Below are 21,930 nucleotides of genomic sequence, written 5' to 3' on the forward strand. Positions count from 1 at the left end.
ACCTCTTTCATTTTAAGTTTAAATAATGTGGCAATCAGTGCATGTCAAAGCAACACTTTATGGTGTCTTCTACTGAAAAAAATCAGCATACCTTACATTGCATATAAGAAAGAACTGGTTTCCGGAACTTCGGATGTACCAAAACAGGTACTTCAGATCTTACAAACAGACCTAATGTACCCTCTTTTTAAAAGTTGCTGCAGTTTTTTAAATATTTAAAATTAAAAGTCCAAAAGTGTTCTACAATGATCACCAGTCCTTCAGCTTTCATTTGATGCCAAAAATACCTAAATATCTTACATATTTTGAAAGTTACACTCTATTTTGCGTTTAATATGTACTACTTTCTGGTATGTGCTTTCTGGCCAGGCCTGAATTAGTGGTGTTATACCTATAACAGAACCAAACTTGCTATATTGACTTGAGCATTACTTTATTTCATTCTATGACCTATTTCAAGCAATAAAAAACATATAAAGCTTTAGTCCAAATACTATTTTACTAATTTTAAGCTCAAATTGGACTGGTAGTAATATATGGGTTATTCAAAGAAAACTGCATATGGATATTAGATTTTGGTCAATATACTTTTTTAGCTCACCTGGCCCAAAGGGCCAAGTAAGCTTTTCTCATCACTTGGCGTCCGGCGTCCGGCGTCGTCCGTCGTCGTCGTCCGTCGTCGTCTGGCGTTAACTTTTACAAAAATCTTCTCCTCTGAAACTACTAGGCCAAATTTAACCAAACTTGGCCACAATCATCATTGGGGTATCTAGTTTAAAAATTGTGTCCGGTGACCCCGCCAACTAACCAAGATGGCCGCCATGGCTATAAATAGAACATAGGGGTAAAATGCAGTTTTTGGCTTATAAATCAAAAACCAAAGCATTTAGGGCAAATCTGACATGGGGTAATATTGTTAATCAGGTTAAGATCTATCTGCCTTGAAATTTTCAGATGAATCTGACATTCCGTTGTTAGGTTGCTGCCCCTGAATTGGTAATTTTAAGGAAATTTTGTTGTTTTTGGTTATTATCTTGAATACTATTTTAGATAGAGATAAACTGTAAAAAGCAATAATGTTCAGCAAAGTAAGATCTACAAATAAGTCAACATGACCAAAATGATCAGTTGACCACTTTAGGAGTTATTGCCCTTTATAGTAAATTTTTAACCATTTTTCGTAAATCTTAGTAATCTTTTAGAAAAATCTTCTCCTCTGAAACTGCTGGGCCAAATTATTTGAAACTTGGCCACAATCATCATTGGGGTATCTTGTTTAAAAATTGTGTCCGGTGACCCCGCCAACTAACCAAGATGACCGCCATGGCTATAAATAGAACATAGGGGTAAAATGCAGTTTTTGGCTTATAACTCAAAAACCAAAGCATTTAGAGCAAATCTGACATGGGTAAAATTGTTAATTAGGTGAAGATCTATCTGCCCTGAAATTTTCAGATGAATTGGACAACCTGTTTTTGGGTTGCGGTCCCTGAATTGGTAATTTTAAGGAAATTTTGCTGTTTTTGGTTATTATATTGAATATTATTATAGATATAGGTAAACTGTAAACAGCAATAATGTTCAGCAAGGTCAGATTTACAAATAAGTCAACATGACCAAAATGGTCAGTTGACCTCTTTAGGAGTTATTGCCCTTTAAAGTCAATTTTTAACCATTTTTCGTAAATTTTATATATCTTTTACTAAAATCTTCTTCTCCGAAACTGCTGTGCCAAATTGATCCAAACTTGGCCACAATCATCTTTGGGGTTTCTTGTTTAAAAAATGTGTCCGGTGACCTGGCCATCAAACCAAGATGGCCGCCACAGCTAAAAATAGAACATAGGGGTAAAATGCAGTTTTTGGCTTATAACACAAAAACCAAATAATTTAGAGAAAATCTGACATGAAGTAAAATTGTTAATCAGGTCAAGATCTATCTGCCCTGAAATTTTCAGATGAATTGGACAACCTGTTTTTGGGTTGCGGCCCCTGAATTGGTAATTTTAAGGAAATTTTGCTGTTTTTGGTTATTATATTGAATATTATTATAGATATAGGTAAACTGTAAACAGCAATAATGTTTAGCAAAGTAAGATCTACAAATAAGTCAACATGAACGAAATGGTCAATTGACCCCTGTAGGAGTTATTGACCTTTGTAGTCAATTTTCAATCTGCTTCCTTTGTTTAATATTCACATAGACCAAGGTGAGCGACACAGGCTCTTTAGAGCCTTTAGTTATTCTCAATATCATAGTTTTATCTATTAATATCTTTTAGGAAGGCTATGTGCTTACCAATAGTCATATTCTTATCAGAGATACTTCATTAAAAAAAAATATATTGGTCCAAAGTTCAGACATAATTGAGAATATTGTCCCCCCTTTTTTCTTCAAATTTGAAATGGGCATTTTTTTTTTATAAACCAGACTTATGTGGTTAAACATAGATTAGTAACAGCAATTTATATATCCCTCAGCTAGATAACTTGCTAAACTGGTTCAAAATTGCATGTACAGTAAGATTTTGGAATTCTTATATAAGATTTTGCCATTTGCCTAGATTGTAAAAGGCTACCATAAGAAAAACAATAAAACTTAAAAAATCATAGAATTATTTGATCAAGAGCCTTTTTGTACCATACACAAGTCATAATATACATGTTTTATTGATTTCAATCACAAATAATGCTAAAATATGAACTTGGAGTCAAGTCTTAACTGCATGCATGTTGTATGACCATAAAAGGCTAAACTACCTTAGTATGCCAATTTAAGAGCTGAAATTTCCCTTAAACAAAATTGTTAACCTAAAAAAGATGACTGTGCATGATTACTAACATCAAATTTGACTTGTTTTCATCGGAATAGGTACAACTTCTAAAAATTGGATTTCTGATGATTCTCTGTAATAGGAAGTACACCACTAATTCATGGTCCCATTACTTTCTATGTTAAATTCCTCCATTTCAACCAGGCACACCTCTTTCATTTTAAGTTCAAATAATGTGGCAATCATTGCATGTCAAAGCAACACTTTATGGTGTCTTCTACTGAAAAAATCAGCATACCTTACATTGCATATAAGAAAGAACTGGTTTCCGGAACTTTGGATGTACCAAAACAGGTACTTCAGATCTTACAAACAGACCTAATGTACCCTCTTTTTAAAAGTTGCTGCAGTTTTTTAAATATTTAAAATTAAAAGTCCAAAAGTGTTCTACAATGATTACCAGTCCTTCAGCTTTCATTTGATGCCAAAAATACCTAAATATCTTACATATTTTGAAAGTTACACTCATGCGTAGGAACTATTTTGCGTTTAATATGTACTACTTTCTGGTATGTGCTTTCTGGCCAGGCCCGAATTAGTGGTGTTACACCATAATGCATAAAATATGTGTCGCTATACAATGCATGTTATATTTGCCACTAGACAATGCACAGAACAGTTACCACTATACAGTGCATATCATATTTGCCATTAGATAATGCATGACATATTTGCCATTAGATAATGCATGACATATTTGCCACTAGACAATGCATGACATTTTTGTCACTAGACTATGCATAACATATTTGCCACTAGACAGTGCATAACATATCTGCCACTAAACAGTGCATAACATATCTGCCACTTAACAATGCTTGATATATTTGCCACTAGACAGTGCAGGCCATAGTTGCCACTAGACAATGCATGAAATATTTGTCACTAGACTATACATGATATATTTGTCACTTGATGATATGACATATTTGCGTCGAGACAATTCATGAATATTTGTCACTAGACAACATGAAATACTTGCAACTAGACAGTGCATGACATATGTGCCGCTAGACTATGCTTGACATATTTGCCACTAGACAGTGCATGACATAGTTGCTACTAGACAATTCATGACATAATTGTCACTAGACTACATGAAATAATTTTCACCAAACAATGCATTATATATGCCATCTAGACAATGCATGTTATATTTGCCACTAGTCTATGCATGACATATTTATCACTAGACTATACATGAAAAATTGCCACTAGGCTATGCATGAATTATTTTCTACTAGATAATGTATCAAATATATGCCACTATACAATGCTGGAAATATTTGCCACTAGATAATGCATAAAATATGTGTCGCTATACAATGCATGTTATATTTGCCACTAGACAATGCACAGAACAGTTACCACTATACAGTGCATATCATAGTGCCACTAGACAATGCATGACATTTTTGTCACTAGACTGCATGACATATCTGCCATTAAACAGTACATGTCTTATTTCCTGTTAGAGTATGCTTGATATATTTGCCATTAGACATTGCATGACATAGTTGCCCCTAGACAATGCATAAAATATTTGTCACTAGACTAAACATGATATATTTGTCACTTGATAATATCAGAGACATATAATAATTGTATTATATGTCATTGATAATATATGTCATATTTGCGTCGAGACAATTCATGAAATATTTGTCACTAGACTACTTGAAATATTTACAACTAGACAGTGAATGACATATCTGCCACTAGACAGTGCATGACATAGTTGCTACTAGACAATTCATGACATATTTGCGACTAGAAAATGCATGAAATATTTGTCACAAGAATTAAGTGACAATTAATTAATAACATGACACATGTAATTACAAAATTGGTGAGCTGTATGGTGTCCGATAGAAAATTCTTAGATTTTTTTTGTAACCCTTCTTGTAATTGTGTAAACTATATTCACTGGATGCAATTCTTAGACTTTAAATGATGCATAAAACAATCGAAAAACTACAGAAAAAACATCCAATTATTTTTATTTACTTTGATTATGTCTTTTGATTTGTTACTCAGTGTAAACCATCTTCACGGCCATCCAAAGTGATTTACTACACTTAAAACTAGCTAGATTTGACAGGAACGTTCTTTTCAACAAAGACAAGTTTTCCTTTCCCATGTTATGACGAAAAACAGTATGAATACCGAGTCTCAATAAAAAATACTTGCAATACTGATAGCACTAACGGAATGAAACAAGTATAGGCACGTAAATTGGTATAAAATATTCCTTGGTCATAGCGTGTATTTCCTATCACAATTATTGAATTTTGACTGATGATATACATGAACAAACTATGTTTTGATTTGAAAATTGACTGGTAATAAAATAGGGAATGTGCCAAAGAGACAACAAACCGACCAACGACCAGAAACAGCCCGAGGCCAGTAATGGATCTTCAACTCAGCGAAAAAATCTCGCACCCGAATGCGGGCTTTAGCTGCCCCCTTGAACAAAAATGTTTAGTGGAAATGGACGTTTAACTGTGACTAAACTCCGAAAATATAAATGAACTAAAATTTAAAAAAAAACCCATACAAGACCAACAAAGGCCAGAGGCTCCTGACTTTGAACAGGCGCAAAAACGCGACGAGGTTAGATATCTACCCCTATCATGACATCTAGCCAATGTAGATTAAACAAACGCACATCAAAACGCACATTCAAACTCAGTGAAATAAAGTTCCACGTCACTGAATAGGTAACAGAAAAAGCTATGCAAAATGACAATGATACATTTATAAATTAACAAACAAACATTATGTTACAGCGGTAACTATTCTTTGTGTAAGTCTTTGAACTATGGTAACTGTTCTTTGTGTAAGTTTCTTGAACTATTGTAAGCTTGCAGACAGTTCACATTTTAAATATGTTGCTAACTATAGACTTCCATTTTTTAAAATAACTTATATTTTCATATGTAAGAAACATAATTATATTGTGAATGTGGATGCATAGCTCTGTCCCAAGGAGGTTGACAATTTTCATAGTTGACTGAATGGCCATATTTAGAAGTTAAATTGGATAGCGAAAAAAATGTTCTTTCCCTCGGAGCTATCAAGTTCTTAGATTTTTACTTTTTCGCTATAGTTAAATACCGCAAAGCAGTGCAATCTTATAACATTATGTACGAATGGTTTTATTACCTCTTCCAATTGTTCTGTGTTCTGAATAACAAAATTTATACTATCATCATGGTGCCATGCAAAAAAAAATTCAAGGCAAGGTTTTATTGAATTACGAACACGGTCGTAAGAGAAAAACCTTGTGCAATGCCAATATACATATATCGACATTGTTGCCATTAATGACTTTGTGCTTTTAAAGAAGTACACAATACTAATGTTTTATTTTTTAGTTTGGTTTTAATTTACTGATAACAACATCAATATTAATACCAATAAAAGCAATATTGAAAGACTTGAAAGAACTAACTACATACCTTTAAGAATATGTTTATTTAAAGGGTTGGTAAGTTTAACTGAATTAAACTGAAATATCTAAATATATAGGAAAGGGCAGTTATAACTCTTTATGTTTAATAACCTTCGGGTAAAATGTTTTTTTCATTTAATGTTAACATTTTTTTGTTGAAAATGATAGATTTTATTTATCAAATCAATATTTCAGCAGTATCGTTAAAATGTCTTGATTATTTACCGATCAAATATCATCAAGGTAACTTTAAGTTAATCATAAACTATGATTCATAACAGTACAAGAACTTTTTTAAGACAAGTCTGTTATTTAAGCGACGTACAAAAGAGGACAAAAGATTCCAAAGGCACAAACTCAAAGATTGAAAATAAAATGACAACTCCATGGCTAAAACAAGGACGTATATTAGATTAGTTAGTTATACGTCCTTGGCTAAAATAAAGAAAAAGAAAATAATAGTACATAAAACACAACACAGAATACTAGAGACTAAGCAACACGAACCCCACCGACAGCATGCAGTCGTTTAAGTCGGGGGCCTTTCTTTACTACTTTCTACTTTAATGTTCTAAAAATATTTAAAAAAAAACCAACTATAATTACTGTCATCACTAACTATATTGGATTGATCAACTTATTTATGGCTTATTTCACACCTTTTGTTTGTTACCTTATAATTGTGATTAAATATAGTTATTGGTATTTTATCCTTTTTATATGAAATAGCAACGATGGTTTATGCAAGGATTTGTATACTAAAGCTATACAAATCCTTTTTATAGTGGATCATGAATAATGTTAAAAAAACTGTAAATTCCCAAGAAGGTGACTACTGTCTATTTTATGGTTTTAAGAGTTATACCTTTAAAACTAGTTCGGATTCATAAGTTTGATGGTTCTCCTGGAATAGGAGGATATTTTTTTTATTACAGGTAAACATGTAATAGATATAATAGTTTCATTCCCCTTTTTGTAAAGATGCTCAAACTTTTCTTACATAAACATCAGAATCTGAGACTTGTGTTATAGGAGTCCCAGACAGAATGAAGCATGAAATATCTTGTTAAGCAGCTTCTATGGAAAAACATTAATCAAGGCACCCGTTTAGCATGTAAACCTACGTGTAATTGTTCCGTTTCTACATATGAAAGAGAAACTAATTCATATGTGATTTTTTTTTTAAATACAGTGATTTACAGTCCAAACTAAAAATGAGGTAGGGTGTTGTAGGGGTCATGATCCCCCTGAAACCCTGGGCTTAAAAACATGAAAACCCAAGGTCCCTTATTTAAAAAAATCATTTTGAGTGTCTATATTATGAGAGATATTCTTATTTTGGGGAGCGTACATGTAGCTATAATCCGACAACCCTAAATTCTGACAGTCCAGTAGTCCGATGGTCCGATATTCGGACAGTCCATTAATCCGACAGTCCGATGGTCCGACAAAAAGTTCTTCTGCTGAGGGTAGGGGGATCGATCTTCTGCTGCAAGGCATATAGATATTGTCCTATATAAATTGAATTCATTTTGTAACTTCATTAGGGTGTAAAAGCGTTAACCAAAGTACATTTTTTATGAAGTGCGGATTCTTCGCTCTCGCCCCACATATCTCGTATTAGCTAGGGCACTAACACACCATGTAACTAATTATATTGAAGGAGAGACACTATTATATGTCTGATGGATGTATTGATGATCTAAACTGCATATACCATATTCATGCATGGTCAGTAAAATGCTTTTACTTATATTTGAAGTTTTAATAGGCCTTGTCTGGCTAAAGAGTCCATACACGGTCGGTTTCCAATGTTCAAAAAGTGGAAGTTTTTACCAACCTTGACTTGCTATGTAGTATGATATTAGATTATAATAAAAAATAAAGTTAAATAAGTAAAGGATGTATAATAGATGAAAAAAGTCATTTTAAAATATTTTTATTTGTTTAAAATTGTTCTAAGGTAGACAAATAGTGAAAGTATTATTATGCCCCATTTATGGTTTTATGTTTTCTGGTCTGTGCGTCTGTTCATCCGTCCCGCTGCAAGTTAAAGTTTTGGTTAACAGTTTAGTCAATGTAGTTTTGATGAAGATGAAATCCAATCAACTTGAAACTTAGGAAACATGTTCTTTATGATAGCCTATAAGGATCTTTCTAAATTTAATGCCAAATTAAATGTTTTACCCTATTTTCACAGTCCACTGAACATAGAAAATGATAGTGTGGATGGGGCATCCGTGAACTTGGGACACATTCTTGGTCTGATATGTTTTTGCATTCAATTCCTTCTAAATTTAATGTTTTTAAAATAAAAATAAAAAACATAAGGTGAAAGAGTACCGGTATATCCTTAAAGGTGAAATAACTCAAATTATTATTTTAAAACAACTGTGTGCGAGTGTTTGACACCAAAGCTGTCAAGTCATGCAAGTGAAGCCATGCACTGAAACGAGTCTGGTAATTTGAGTTTTCACAGCTAGTTGAACTCCTTGTCCAAGGAGAATTACAAATTCACCGGCATTGCAATCATTTATGAAATCAGTCTGAAGGCTTTAAACCTAGCAAAATCAGGTCATTTTCAGAATTCCCGGGTTATTTAATTTTCTCAGGTTACACCCCAAGGTACGGGTTAGGTTACAGGTATGATTAAACTCATCATAGATACCAGGGCTAAATTTAGTATATATACGCCAGACGCGCATTTCGTCTACAAAAGACTCATCACTGACGCTCAAATCCCAAAAAGTTAAAACAGCCAAATAAAGTACGAAGTTGAAGAGCATATTGAGGACCAAAATTCCTAAAAGTTTTGCCAAATACAGCTAAGATAATCTATGCCTCAGGTAGAAAAGCTTTAGTTTTTCAAAAAACTCAAAAATTTGTAAACAGTAAATTTATAAATATAACCATATCAATTACAATAAATGTCAACACAAAAAGTGCTGACTACTGGGTTTGTGATACCCTCAGGGAAAGACGTCTTACTGATCGATTTGACACATGATTTTTTTGGTTAAAAAAATAAATTACAATAGTTCCATGTTATTATAGGCATGTTTTTCAGAGACAAGTGACTATGTGTCGGACTATCGGGCTGTCGGACTATTGGTCTGTCGGATTATAGAACTGTGGGACAACAGTACTGTCGGATTATGGGACTGTCTGATTATGGGTCTGACCCCCTTATTTTGCATCATTCTCTCCTCTAGGGGCACAGAAATTATATCAATACACCTTATTACTATTTGGAAATCTGCCAGCTTGACTTGAGAATCTGTCCAGCTTTAACTTTTGACGTCATACAACAATTACTTTTTCATTGTGGAGTCAGATATATTCTAGTATTGTCCTTCTCTAAGCCTACATCACCCTGCTCTGTCGCTCCATAATTCTTGTATCTAGGCCTGAAATCGAGAACAGGCATCATCATCCACATCAAAATGTGAGAGTAGAAGTTATCAACCAAGTCACAATGCCAGAGGAGACGTTATCAAGATTGCTTTTGTCAAGTGTAAAAATGTCTTAGGTAGACAGAAAAGACCAGAAATAGAATGATAAACATACATGTATAATCAGTTTTTTTTTGTATAGACTTGAAAGATATCCTAAAATATCAGCCACTTGACACAAAGTGAAACATATTTTTTTCCTTGATAGAGAATTCAAATTAGACTCTGAGTAGTCCTACAAGTATAATAAAAAATACAGTTGAAGTCTCCGTTGGTCATTTATATGAAGCTCCTAACATTTTGGCTTCTGAACGCATCTCTGGCTTTCATTATTGCTGAAATGGTTAGGTTTAAGTGTTCCTGGTGAATATTAATCTTAAAAAGTGCTTCAATTTAGAACCTGTTTATTTCATTCAATTCTTACATACATACATGACATACATATTTTTTTATCTGATTGCACATTTATTTCTCATGTATGAAAAACAATTATTTTCTTAGGTAGAAGGTGGTTAATGGCTGATGTCACCCTAGGGTTAGACAGATTTAGAAAAAATGTTGACAAAACCTGCTCAAGTTTCAAGAAGGAAAATGTGAGGAAAGGTATGCATAATTTAAAAAAAAATCCATCTGAATTCATGTACAACATAAAGAAGACATAAAATTGAGAATAGACATGGGGAACATGTCATAGAGACAACAACCCTACCAAAGAGCAGATATCAGCTGAAGTCCACTGGTGGATCTTCAAGGCAGCGAGAAAATCCTGCACCCGTAGGTGGGCCTCATCTTAACCCTAATTAAAAATGGTACTAGTTCAGTTAAAATGGATGTCGTACTAAAATGAAAAACATATTACTGAACTAAGAACATACAAGACTACCGAAGGCCAGAGGCTCCTGACTTTTTGGACAGGTGCTAAAAATGTGGTGGGGTTAAACATGTTTTTTGATATCTCCCCCCTCCCCCCTATACCTCTTACCAATGAGCATAGGTCCTGGTTATTATTTACCTCATACACTTGTTATCAGTAAATTAGAAAAAAACAAACTACATGTATGTATAATTTTTATTGATTCTAAATATCCAGCATGTCTAACATCTACTTCACCTCTAAATTTAATTTAATTTATCTACACAATGGAGTATAACACATCTTCTTTTTTGTCGGAACCATTCATAGCAGGCCTCACCAAGTATGTCAACCATACCTTTTCGTCTACCCAAAGCTGTTTGGAAAAAAACTAACAGATATCTTCTTTATTTAAGTAGTATAAATTCATCAGTTTTGCCATTTAATTTATATGTATTTATATGTAATTTTTTCAGACATTTTATTTAAAAATAGTAAAACAATTCCAGAAGATGAAGTAGATTCACATCTTCTAAACATGATCTACATAGCAACCACTGATGAAGAGGTCAAGGTCTGTGCAGAAATAGCAAACAGGTTAGTCTATGAAAGTGGTCAGCATTTAAGGGTACTATAGTGTTTTTAATTTTGTCTACCCATTTAAGAAGTAGGAAACTGTGTATTGCAATATATTGCAGATTGTCAACTCAAATAATGCATTTTTAATATCAGTTTTTATGCCCCCCCCTACGATAGTAGAGGGGCATTATGTTTTCTGGTCTGTGCGTCCGTTTGTCCGTCTGTCTGTCCGTTCGTCTGTCTGTCCATTCGTCCGTCTGTCCCGCTTCAGGTTAAAGTTTTTGGTCAAGGTAGTTTTTGATGAAGTTGAAGTCCGATCAACTTGAAACTTAGTACACATGTTCCTTATGATATGATCTTTCTAATTTTTAAACCAAATTAAACTTTTGACCCCAATTTCACAGTCCACTGAACATAGAAAATGAAAGTGCATGTTTCAGGTTAAAGTTTTTGGTCAAGGTAGTTTTTGATGAAGTTGAAGTCCAATCAACTTAAAACTTAGTACACATGTTCCTTATGGTATTATCCTTCCTATTTCAATGCCTAATTATATTTTTTATCCAATTTCATGGTCCATTGAACATGGAAAAAGAAAGTATGAGTGGGTCATTCATGTACTTTGGACACATTCTTGTTTTAATATAAGTTCAGCTTTGAATCTTAATTTAACCTTTTTGAATTTATGTTGTAAAACAAATTTCAGTGTATGCATCTTATTTTTCCAAGGAGAGGATCAAAACAGTTTCTCTTTGGCTCAAGTTTGAAATTTTTAGGCCACTCTTTAAATGCCTTATTGAAAGAATTTCCCTTGACTAATGTTATTACCAATTTTTGGAGTCTGTGTGCTTATTATCTTAAAAAGTGCAATAGATTCAAATGTAGAAAGAAACTTTAAAAAACAATAATAAGCAGGACAAATTCTACTTATATGTCAAAATGACTGAAATGGTCAGTTTACACTTTATTTGTTTATTGCCCTTCATGATGATTTTTCCCCCAAAATTGCTATTGTAAAAGATGCACTTGCCTGAAATAGGCTCTTTAGAATCTTAAGTTAAATAAAAAAAGTTTTACATAATTTGCAATTTGATTGGTCAAATATGTCTCTTATCATACCTCATACCTCCTGCTATTCTGTCAAATTCATGGATGTACTATTAATGAATTGCTGTGACACAATAACAAAAAAAATCTATTAAATGAAATTAAATTCATAATGTTCTGCTTTAATGTTCATGTACACCATGTACACAATGTATACCTATAAAATCAACAAAATTTCTTTAATTGGGCTTCACATGACCTGAGTAAAATTTTATGTGCTTTTCAAAAAAGTAAAAAGCTTCTATTCAAAATAAACTTGTACCAAAAAATTAGTTATATTTTTTTTCATTTTACAGAACTCCATACAACAGACCTAGAATTCCAAACAAACCTACAATGACTGATCAATTCAACTATGGTCCTTTACTGATGAGAATGCTACATAATTTGAGGAAACCTCATATAGCTGTTTCTTTCATGGAGGACAAGGTACAACCATGACAATGTAGCTATATATATAGATACAAATTAAACCAGCTTAATCAGGATGATAAAAGATGACACTATACAACAAAATAATAAAAGTCTTATGATAAATCAAGAGAATATTACATTTCTGTTCTCTAACTTAAGTTTCCCTCAAGTAAATGTTATGAAACTTTATATACACAATGCTTATTACCTGAAAACACAGATGATGTTTGAATTTTGGTGACATTAACCATTCTAGAGTTTTGCCCCTTTACAAATGGATAAATAGGAAATTTTCCGTTTCCATTCTCAAAGTTGAGTTTGCCCTAAGAAACAATACCGTGCTACAATGCTTATTACCACAGTACACATACATGTATCAAGTTTGAGATTTCTCTAACTTAAATAAGTTGCCCTCAACAAAATGTTATGAAACTTATACACAATGAATATCACCAGTGGTCCTTTTGATGACGAAAAATTAAAGAACTATAACTGTCAGTGTGTTCTCAGACGACCTAATGTGCCAAATGAGGGTCCTGATAAAAATTTGACATTTTGCTGAACATGGAAATTTAAAATGTGTTATTGCTGCATATAGTGTCCTATGGGCACAATTACTTGCTTTGAGAAATAGCACAGTTAATCTCATGTTAAATTATATCATATCTGTTTAGGATTTAAAAGAAATGTTGCATCATCCAACCACATGTCTTATTTACATGGATCTCCTTTATGAAGCTGGATTGTATGAGAAAGTGGTAGAATTTTACGAGAACACATTCAAAGAAATATTCGAAAGAGCCAAACGTAAACAGAAAAGTGCAGGTCTACTATTGTATGACATGAACCATACTACAATAACAGTGGCAGCACTGTACAAACTGGTACTTATATATTTTATATACTTTACTGCTATTGTATTGGACACTTTAAAATCTAACATTACTATATCAAGTAAAAGGAGATACCAATCATGAAAAAGTCAATGAAAACAATAAACATAAAAGATGAATCCAATTATGAAATAAATCATGTGAATCAAAAACAGGAAGAAGATAAAAAAATGGCAATTACAACTTAGAAAGATAGAAAAAACTCTGTAGCTTACTCTTTCCTTCACAATGTATTGTTACGGAATGGGGTTTTCATGATTTGAACGTATCTGAAGAAGTATGAATGATTGCTGATAAATGAATTTGTAACTTTGTGTGATAGACTAGTGAGAATTATGTAACTGAATGTAACTTATTTGTGTGAAAGTGAACCCCCTTTTATCTTGTTAAAAACTACGTTGTGAAAATTACTTTGTTTAATATAATATGTCAGTTGAGAAAACATTTAACGTGATTCTCTGGTATCTTATTGTAGTTACTAAATATGTCCGAATGTACAAACTTTAATTAGGAAAGAAATCTTGTTAAAATATAGCTCTGGTCTTTTCCGTAGATGGACGTCGCCATGTTGTTGTGTTTGTTTACATAACGTTGGAATTTCAAATACCCGTATGTTGAACGTTAAGTGCAAACTGTGTCATGACGTCACTCAAACTGTTGTCTAAACGTCAAAACTGTTGTCGTTTTTGTGTCTGTAGTCAAAATTGTGTCGTTTCAAAAGTATAAAAGTAAGCACAGCTAGTGTTCCAGTTTAGTCTTGTTTCATCTGGGCACGACCTATAGCAGTTATTAAAAAGTTGCGGAGTTTATATTTAGATAGAGAAAGGTTAGAATCAGAGTTTATTTTTGCTGAATTTCCTGAAAACGTTTCCTGATTAATTTTAAAGAGAAATAGTTAAACAGAGTTAAAAGCTGAAATTCGAGATAATTATTGTTGTCAGTCACTTTGGCGCTTTTTCCTGCTTTTTATATCGTTGTTAGTAAAGCTGAGTTGTTTCATCTTTTGGTCAGAAAAGTATAAAGTAATAGTTGTAGTTTTAGTTTCCGCTGAATTATTGAGCATAATATTCTTGGGTATATATTTTCGAGGTTCAAGTTGTCTATATTATTGTCTGTGTTATATTTGAATGTGTCTTATGTCCATATTTATTTGTTCCTAACCAGAGCTTTCCCCGTTTTCCCTGTTTTAGCTACAATAGATTCCAGAGAAGTATTTTGTTTAATCACTATTATTTCTATATAGGCATAGGCAGCTGGAGCAGAAAGAGGTTTTAAATATTAATATATTTGTTATTATAATTGTTTACATCTGATGGTTACACTGGTAGACCTATTTGGCAAATGACCGCGATTTTTGGCAAATCTCCGCGGAACGGATAATAAATAAAGGTTTATCGTAAATTTTCCGTTTTACAGAATATTTTGCGGTTCTCCGGAGATTTTCCGTGTCTCAGGGAATTATCCGTTTGTCCGATTAAACTGGTGTGTATTGAGTCAGTGATAGAACCAGTGATGCGTGAGCGACGGTTATTAATAGATCGTTGTATAATCCGTTATCTGTGAGCAGCGGTTATTAATAGATCGTTGTGATTATATACACTGTTTACAGTCAGATAAAAATAACCGTCTTATTACCCTTTTCAGTCGAGAAATAAAAATCGGTGGTTTTGATATTAAAGTTACTTGCAATTTAAATATCGAATTTAGTTCAATAAAGAATAATCTATTTAAATGTGACCAATGAACAGGAAAATGCACGTGGTAACTTTGCAATACTACAAATATGTTCACCTTACAAAATTCTTCTTTATTGTCATGTTAAGATAAATCAGTTCCTGTAAAAACAGTAAAAACAGGGTCTTAATTACTGCAGATGCCGTAATCCGACATAATGTCATACTGATTTGACACTTGTCTACCGTGAGTAACACCTGCTGTGATATTTTTGCAATACAACATGGACAAGCGGAAGGTCGTAAATCAATCTGTTGATCCGAATTTAACTTTACCTGTGCAGATATTTATTTATGGAGGATATCATAGATACATGTAATAAATTGTATTGTATTCAACAGAGATAATTTAAATACACAATTTAATTTATTAAGACATATTTGCAGGTATACATTGAACATGTTTATTCCAACCAAGAAGGTTTGATATTGAATGTTTTTTTGGTTTTTTTTTATCAAACTTCGATCTGATCAGTCTCGTAGATTATAAACGAGTAATACGTTTATAGTTACACATTGTTACTCTTCTAACTCTTCTGACGTCTTTTTCTTTGTGCTATTAAAAATTAAAAACCTCACAATTTTCCACATCAGATCGACATTTATATATATATGAATACTGGAAATCTTTTTTCCGTCCGACACCACGCTCCCCACAAGAGCCCCAAGATATAATCATACCTGTCAATCACTAGCCTCAAGTTGAACATTTTGGTCAGCCTTCCTCGTGCTTTCAATTATGACATCGTTGCGATTTTTTTTTTTAAATTGACATGTGAAAAGAATAAAGTGATGGGAAGTTTATATTACGACCTATCAGAACTTCTTGTGATTCTAAAAAGATTTTTCTTAGGCCGCATTTCTTTCTAACAAGAATTTTGTAAACGTCGCGTGTGTTACTGTTTTCTAAACGCTACACGAGTAGAAACAAATACATCTTTTGATAAATCTTTAATGACCCTGTTTGAATTTTCAGTAATGCATGCAAATGTTGTTGGTAACCAGACTTTTTTACAAACGTAGAAACAAATACTTCGTTTAATCAGGTTGAAGTTACAGTACATTCCGTGACATGGTCTGAAAAATGTCGCAGGTTTTAAAAAGGCTCAGCATCAGCGACTTAAATGTCGATGATTGATTACCTGTTGTCAATCAAATCATCAGCTGATAGTAAGTGCAATAAAATCAGCCAAGCGTGCATGGTCGGCCGCACATGCTACTTAATATTATGTAATTAGTTATGATAATGTAACAGATAAAATCGATTTTTTTCAGGTCTGTCTGAGGAAGAAACATTCTACACATTATTGTTCTCTTATTTATCTTCTCAGTTTTTATTTACGATTCGAATATAAAATAAAATATCTTTTCCTATCCGTTCTTTTCTCATTATTTCTACATTTCGTCGCGAGTTATATGTTCTAGTAATTTCGTAGATTAGTTTTCTTTTTAAAAGACATGAGTTTCCTATCTTTATCCATATTTGAAAACGTCATGTAAGGGAGGGTAAGAAGGGGTCCTGATCGATCCCAAATGCCGGGCTTAAAAAACAAAATACCGAAATCCCGGACTTAAAATCACGAAATCCCGAGGTCCCCTAATTCGAAAAAGAATTTCCGGTACCCGAAAGTGTTACTCTTGAAATCCCAAGCTTAAAAACACCCGATCCTGGAGTCCCGATAAAGGTCCTATCCCCCCTCTTATATATTCTCAAAACGTGAAATATTACTGTAACAAGAAATACACGAATGAAACAGCTGCTGAAACGTCTATTATTGAAAACTAGTTTTTCGTTTGTAAGATACGATGGTTATTTTTATTGTAATAAAATGTTTGGATTGGAAGAGAATTTGATCGAACATTTAAATGCATTGCTGGTGAAAGCGGGGTCAAGGTTGACACGATAATATCACGTGTGTACATGTGTTTAAAACTTTAGGGGTTTCCTGTTCAATTTCATGGATAAAACTACTCGGCCGGCTTTTTGTTTGCACGAAGAAATAACTCTTCAATAATTATTGTACTGTATAGCGAGAGTAGTTATGATTGATAAAATTATAAAAGATATTATTAGACTAGCATGTAACTATGTCCAGTGTGTATTCTTTGTAAAAAAAAAACACAACGTCATATTCAACTGGCTTAAAATTCTAAGATAAAAAAAAAAAAAAAAATCGAGATTTTTTTCTCAGTAAAATAGTTTGCAGCAAAAAAAACTATTTACGAGATTTTTTCTAGGTAAAATAAAATGCAGCAAATTTTCTCAATTATAATATAAAACTTACTGAATAGCGTAAATATGTGTTTACAAAAAAAATCGATATTTTCTTTTGTTCTTGAAGAACAAGACTATTGTAGGATAAAAAATCTTTACGTTTTAGAAATCAGTCACAAACAGTAGAGGGTCACTACTTGATAAGGCAATGGGTATAATTAGTAAAACTCTTTGAAGCCCCCCTTTGAGTGTACAACAAATTAAAGATATCTTTTTGAATGATTTGTGTAGCCTTGAAAAAGACTGTTATGAAAAAGTTTCTGCTGCATCTCTCGTAGTTCTTGACTTGGTTTTCTTAGTGTGGTAGGAGGTGTTCGATCTTCTTGGTGAAACTGGGGTCATCTAACTTGGTTTTGAAGTAACTTATCGATTTACCATAAGACCTTTCAGGAAATATTTTGCGAGGTACATCGGCTGTTGCACGTCCTTCTAATGCTATTACTACTGGGACAACTTTATATAAATGGTCAAAAAAGCGGTTGCAGTACTCAATAGTAAGATCTCTGGTCCAAAACTCTTGTAGAGCTGTCTGAAGGTCATCTTTAGTTTTAAGGTTTTTTTTAGCAAGTCTGCGTTTCAGCATATTCCATACCATTTCAATGGGGTTGATATCGGGAGATTCGGAGGGCCAGCAGTCCCACCACTGAATGCCATTGTCGATCATGAAACTTTTGGCAAGCTTGGAGCGATGTTTTGGGTCGTTGTCTTGTTGAAAACGGTGACCATCTGGATAAACAGATTTGATAAAAGGCAGAAGAGTCTTTTCTAAAATGTTTTCAACGAAAAAATCGGACTTAAGAATCCCGTCGAAAATCAGAAGACGTGTGGTTCCCCTACGACTAATACCTCCCCATACATGCACTTTTAATGGATGCTTCGGTTGTGGAATTGGTGTAGCAGATTCATTTCTTAAACGATAAACAACAACTTTGTTATCATGAAGTTGCACTGTGCATTCGTCGGTGAATACAATGTCATTAAAATTGTCATTATCTAACACAAGCTGTTTACAGAAATCTACGCGTTTGACTTTGTTGACTTCGCGGATCATTTGACAATAACGAGGTGCACTTGCAGTGTAGCCAGCTTCCTTGATTACTCTATGTACTGTGGTACTGAAACAAATGCAGCGTTTGTACTAACAAACGACAAACTGTAGACGTATTTTTAGGGTTTGCATAGTTTTTCAAAGTTTCTGTAAAATTTGCAAACGTATGTTTAAAAGAAATGATCAAAACATGTGCGAGCTTAGCCGTTTGCATCGTTTGTGTTAGAAAGAAATGCATCCTTAATGAGTCTGAATCCGTAACCGTCAAAATAGCATGCTTTACAAAAAGATCAGCCAATTCAAACGTTTTTTTACACAAAGATGCATTACATGTAAATTAAACATTTATTTAAGTATTTTTTTTTTCATATCTATCTTTTTCGTATCTATCAATTTGGTTACAGAGTTTATGCAAGTAAGTTGTACCGTGTGGTGCGTTTTCAGATTCATTTCTCAACAACTTCCTGTGAACCGAAATATTTCGGCGGGGGTATCAACGGCGGCAAGCTTACAGTTTAACTTGCTTGAATTTTATTTAAGTCAGTTTATTGAAATAAAATTGAAAATGGAAATGGGGAATGTGTCAAATAGTTATCAAAAGTACCAGGATTATAATTTTATACGCCAGACGCGCGTTTCGTCTACATAAGACTCATCAGTGACGCTCATATCAAAATAGTTAAAAAAAGCCAAATAAATACAAAGTTGAAGAGCATTGAGGACCTAAAATTCCAAAAAGTTGTGCCAAATACGGCTAAGGTAATCTACTCCTGGGGTAAGAAAATCCTTAGTTTTTCGAAAAATTCAAAGTTTTTTAAACAGAAAATTTATAAAAATGACCAGAGATAGCAACCCGACCATAGAAAAATTGCAGCAGAAGGTCACCAACAGGTCTTCAATGTAGCGAGAAACTCCCGCACCCGAAGGCGTCCTTCAGCTGGCCCCTAAACAAATATATACTAGTTCAGTGATAATGAACGCCATACTAATTTCCAAATTGTACACAAGAGACTAAAATTAAAATAATACAAGACTAACAAAGACCAGAGGCTCCTGACTTGGGACAGGTGCAAAAATGCGGCGGGGTTAAACATGTTTATGAGATCTCAACCCTCCCCCTATACCTCTAGCCAATGTAGAAAAGTAAACGCACAACAATACGCATATTTAAAATTCAGTTCTAAAGAAGTCCGAGTCTGATGTCAGAAGATTTAACCAGATAAAATAAACAAAATGACATTGTTTTTGCAGAAGATTAATTCAGACATTAACGTACTTTGGCTTCCCATTTGTTCCACTGTGTAGGATAACTTATTTACGCATTACATCATTAATAATTACCAATATTAAAATGCTGAAATGCAAGTTGTATACTTATTATTTTACTAATTTTCGTTTTGGTTCCGTTCAAATTTGCTGTTATAGCATGTATAGATTCCTTGAATTTCATAACTTAGACTTTAACTTATCTAGTTTCAGTTGTTAAATACTAGTCAGTAAAGAGCTAAATATTTTGCCTTCCAGCAGAGCCCCAACAATTAAGCATCAGACGTATACGTGATACATTAATCTTATATATATGTAATATCAGCAAAGGACTCCTAGACTTTTTCTCTTTTTATAGCCGACTATGCAGTATGGGCTGTGCTCATTGTTGAAGGCCGTACGGTGACCTACATGTATAGTTGTTAATTTCTGTGGCATATGGTCTCTTATCGAGAGTTTTCTCATTGGCAATCACACCACATCTTTTTTTTAAACGGACTCATTTAGCATTTGTTTTATTCTCAACGGTTGAGAAAAACTCCATGGATGACAAGTCAACTGGGGTTTTGAGTTGAACATTTTGATTGTGTATGTTTATTTGGGTTTGAATAGGATTTATATAGAAGAAGAGAAAATATATGGACAAAAAGTGCACAACAAAGGGCCAAAAAAGTAAATAAAATAGACACCAAGAAAACAAAGAATATAGAATAATGGGGGAAAATATGAAGACTACAGAAAAATTACTTACAACTATAAGACAATATTCAAGACCCTCGTATGTGTTCAAATACAATCTGTATACACTATAGTATATATCTTGCTATAAAGTTCCGTTCTCAATGTTATTTGCTCGAGCATGACTGTCTGATTCTGTTTAATTTTTAAATTGATGTCCAGTGGCAAACATTTCTAGAGTCGTGTCATTCAGGAAGTAAATATAAGAAAAAATGAATCTGTTCATGAGCGGGTTGGTAAAAATAGAGCTCCCTACATGTATATATCTTGTTTAAAAAAATATTTATTTTACTCAGCTATCTTCAAGGCACTATCAAAATAATAAATTGAACACGGGTTTGACAGTCAGTAAACTGTCACACAAGAAATAGATTGAATGTTGCATGTACACTAGTCCAATTTGTAATGTTGTCTTTACGTCCTTCCACATTCTTTTTTTTTCAAAATCCGGGATCCGCTTTCGAATATATTATGGTAGTCTGTCAATGGAGCCAGAGATACATTTAACGACCTTGACTGGCTACACAACCCTTGCACGGTAGATAAATACATCATACACAGATTCACTGGCTGGTTAAAGGGACAATAAACCAGAAGTGTAAATTGCCCCAGGTATTTTAAGTATATTGTGTGTAATGTGTCAACAGCCACGTGTTAGTGAATTCAAAGATAATCAAAATGATCTAATTCACGTAGTAATCTACCATGCAGCTACGCATCACCGCAAACAACTAGCTTTGCATTGTAAGATATTTAATTATACCCCCGCTTTGAAAAAAGGGGGGTATACTGTTTAACCTCTGTCTGTCCTTCCGTCAGTCCATCAGTCCGTCAGTCTGTCAGTCAGTCAGTCAGTCAGTCCGTCCGTCCCATGAATATTTTTCGTCACATTTTTGTCAGAAACTACACTACCAGGATTTCTGAAATTTGGTTTCAGGCTTGATATAAGTCAGCTATACCGTGTGACGCGTTTTCAGATTCATCACTCAACAACTTCCTGTTTACCGAACACTTGTTTGATTTTACACATGATAGCCAAGTGGAAAATTTTTCGTCACATTTTTTTCAGGAACTACAATACAAGGATTTCTGAAATTTGGTTTAAGGGTTAATATAAGTCAGCTATACCGTGTGATGCGTTTTCAGATTTATCACTCGAAAACTTCCTGTTTACCGAACACGTGCATATTTTTACACAATTAATATTATCCACTTGCGGCGGGGGTATCATCAGTGAGCAGTAGCTCGCAGTTTCACTTGTTTTATATCAACCAACATCAAATGC

At 33.5% G+C, this 21,930-nt stretch overlaps 1 protein-coding gene across 2 annotated transcripts in view; it reads left to right on the forward strand.

The window, feature by feature from the left end:
• Positions 1 to 7,256: 7,256 nt before the first annotated feature.
• The window catches only part of LOC134715939 (pentatricopeptide repeat-containing protein 2, mitochondrial-like), a 34,297-nt gene continuing 19,623 nt past the window's right edge, over positions 7,257 to 21,930 (forward strand). Inside the window, exons 1-5 of one of the 2 annotated variants that reach the window (XM_063578505.1) lie at positions 7,257 to 7,404; positions 10,244 to 10,345; positions 11,072 to 11,192; positions 12,575 to 12,707; positions 13,367 to 13,576. In XM_063578505.1, the coding sequence (XP_063434575.1) occupies positions 7,344 to 7,404; positions 10,244 to 10,345; positions 11,072 to 11,192; positions 12,575 to 12,707; positions 13,367 to 13,576 (627 nt within the window). In that variant the 5' untranslated portion in view covers positions 7,257 to 7,343. Of the gene's footprint in view, positions 7,417 to 10,243; positions 10,346 to 11,071; positions 11,193 to 12,574; positions 12,708 to 13,366; positions 13,577 to 21,930 lie in introns of both variants that reach the window. The other variant, XM_063578504.1, reaches the window with a different exon arrangement.

This window comes from Mytilus trossulus, chromosome 4 (genome assembly GCF_036588685.1).
Source record: "Mytilus trossulus isolate FHL-02 chromosome 4, PNRI_Mtr1.1.1.hap1, whole genome shotgun sequence".
Taxonomy (NCBI): Eukaryota; Metazoa; Mollusca; class Bivalvia; order Mytilida; family Mytilidae; genus Mytilus; species Mytilus trossulus.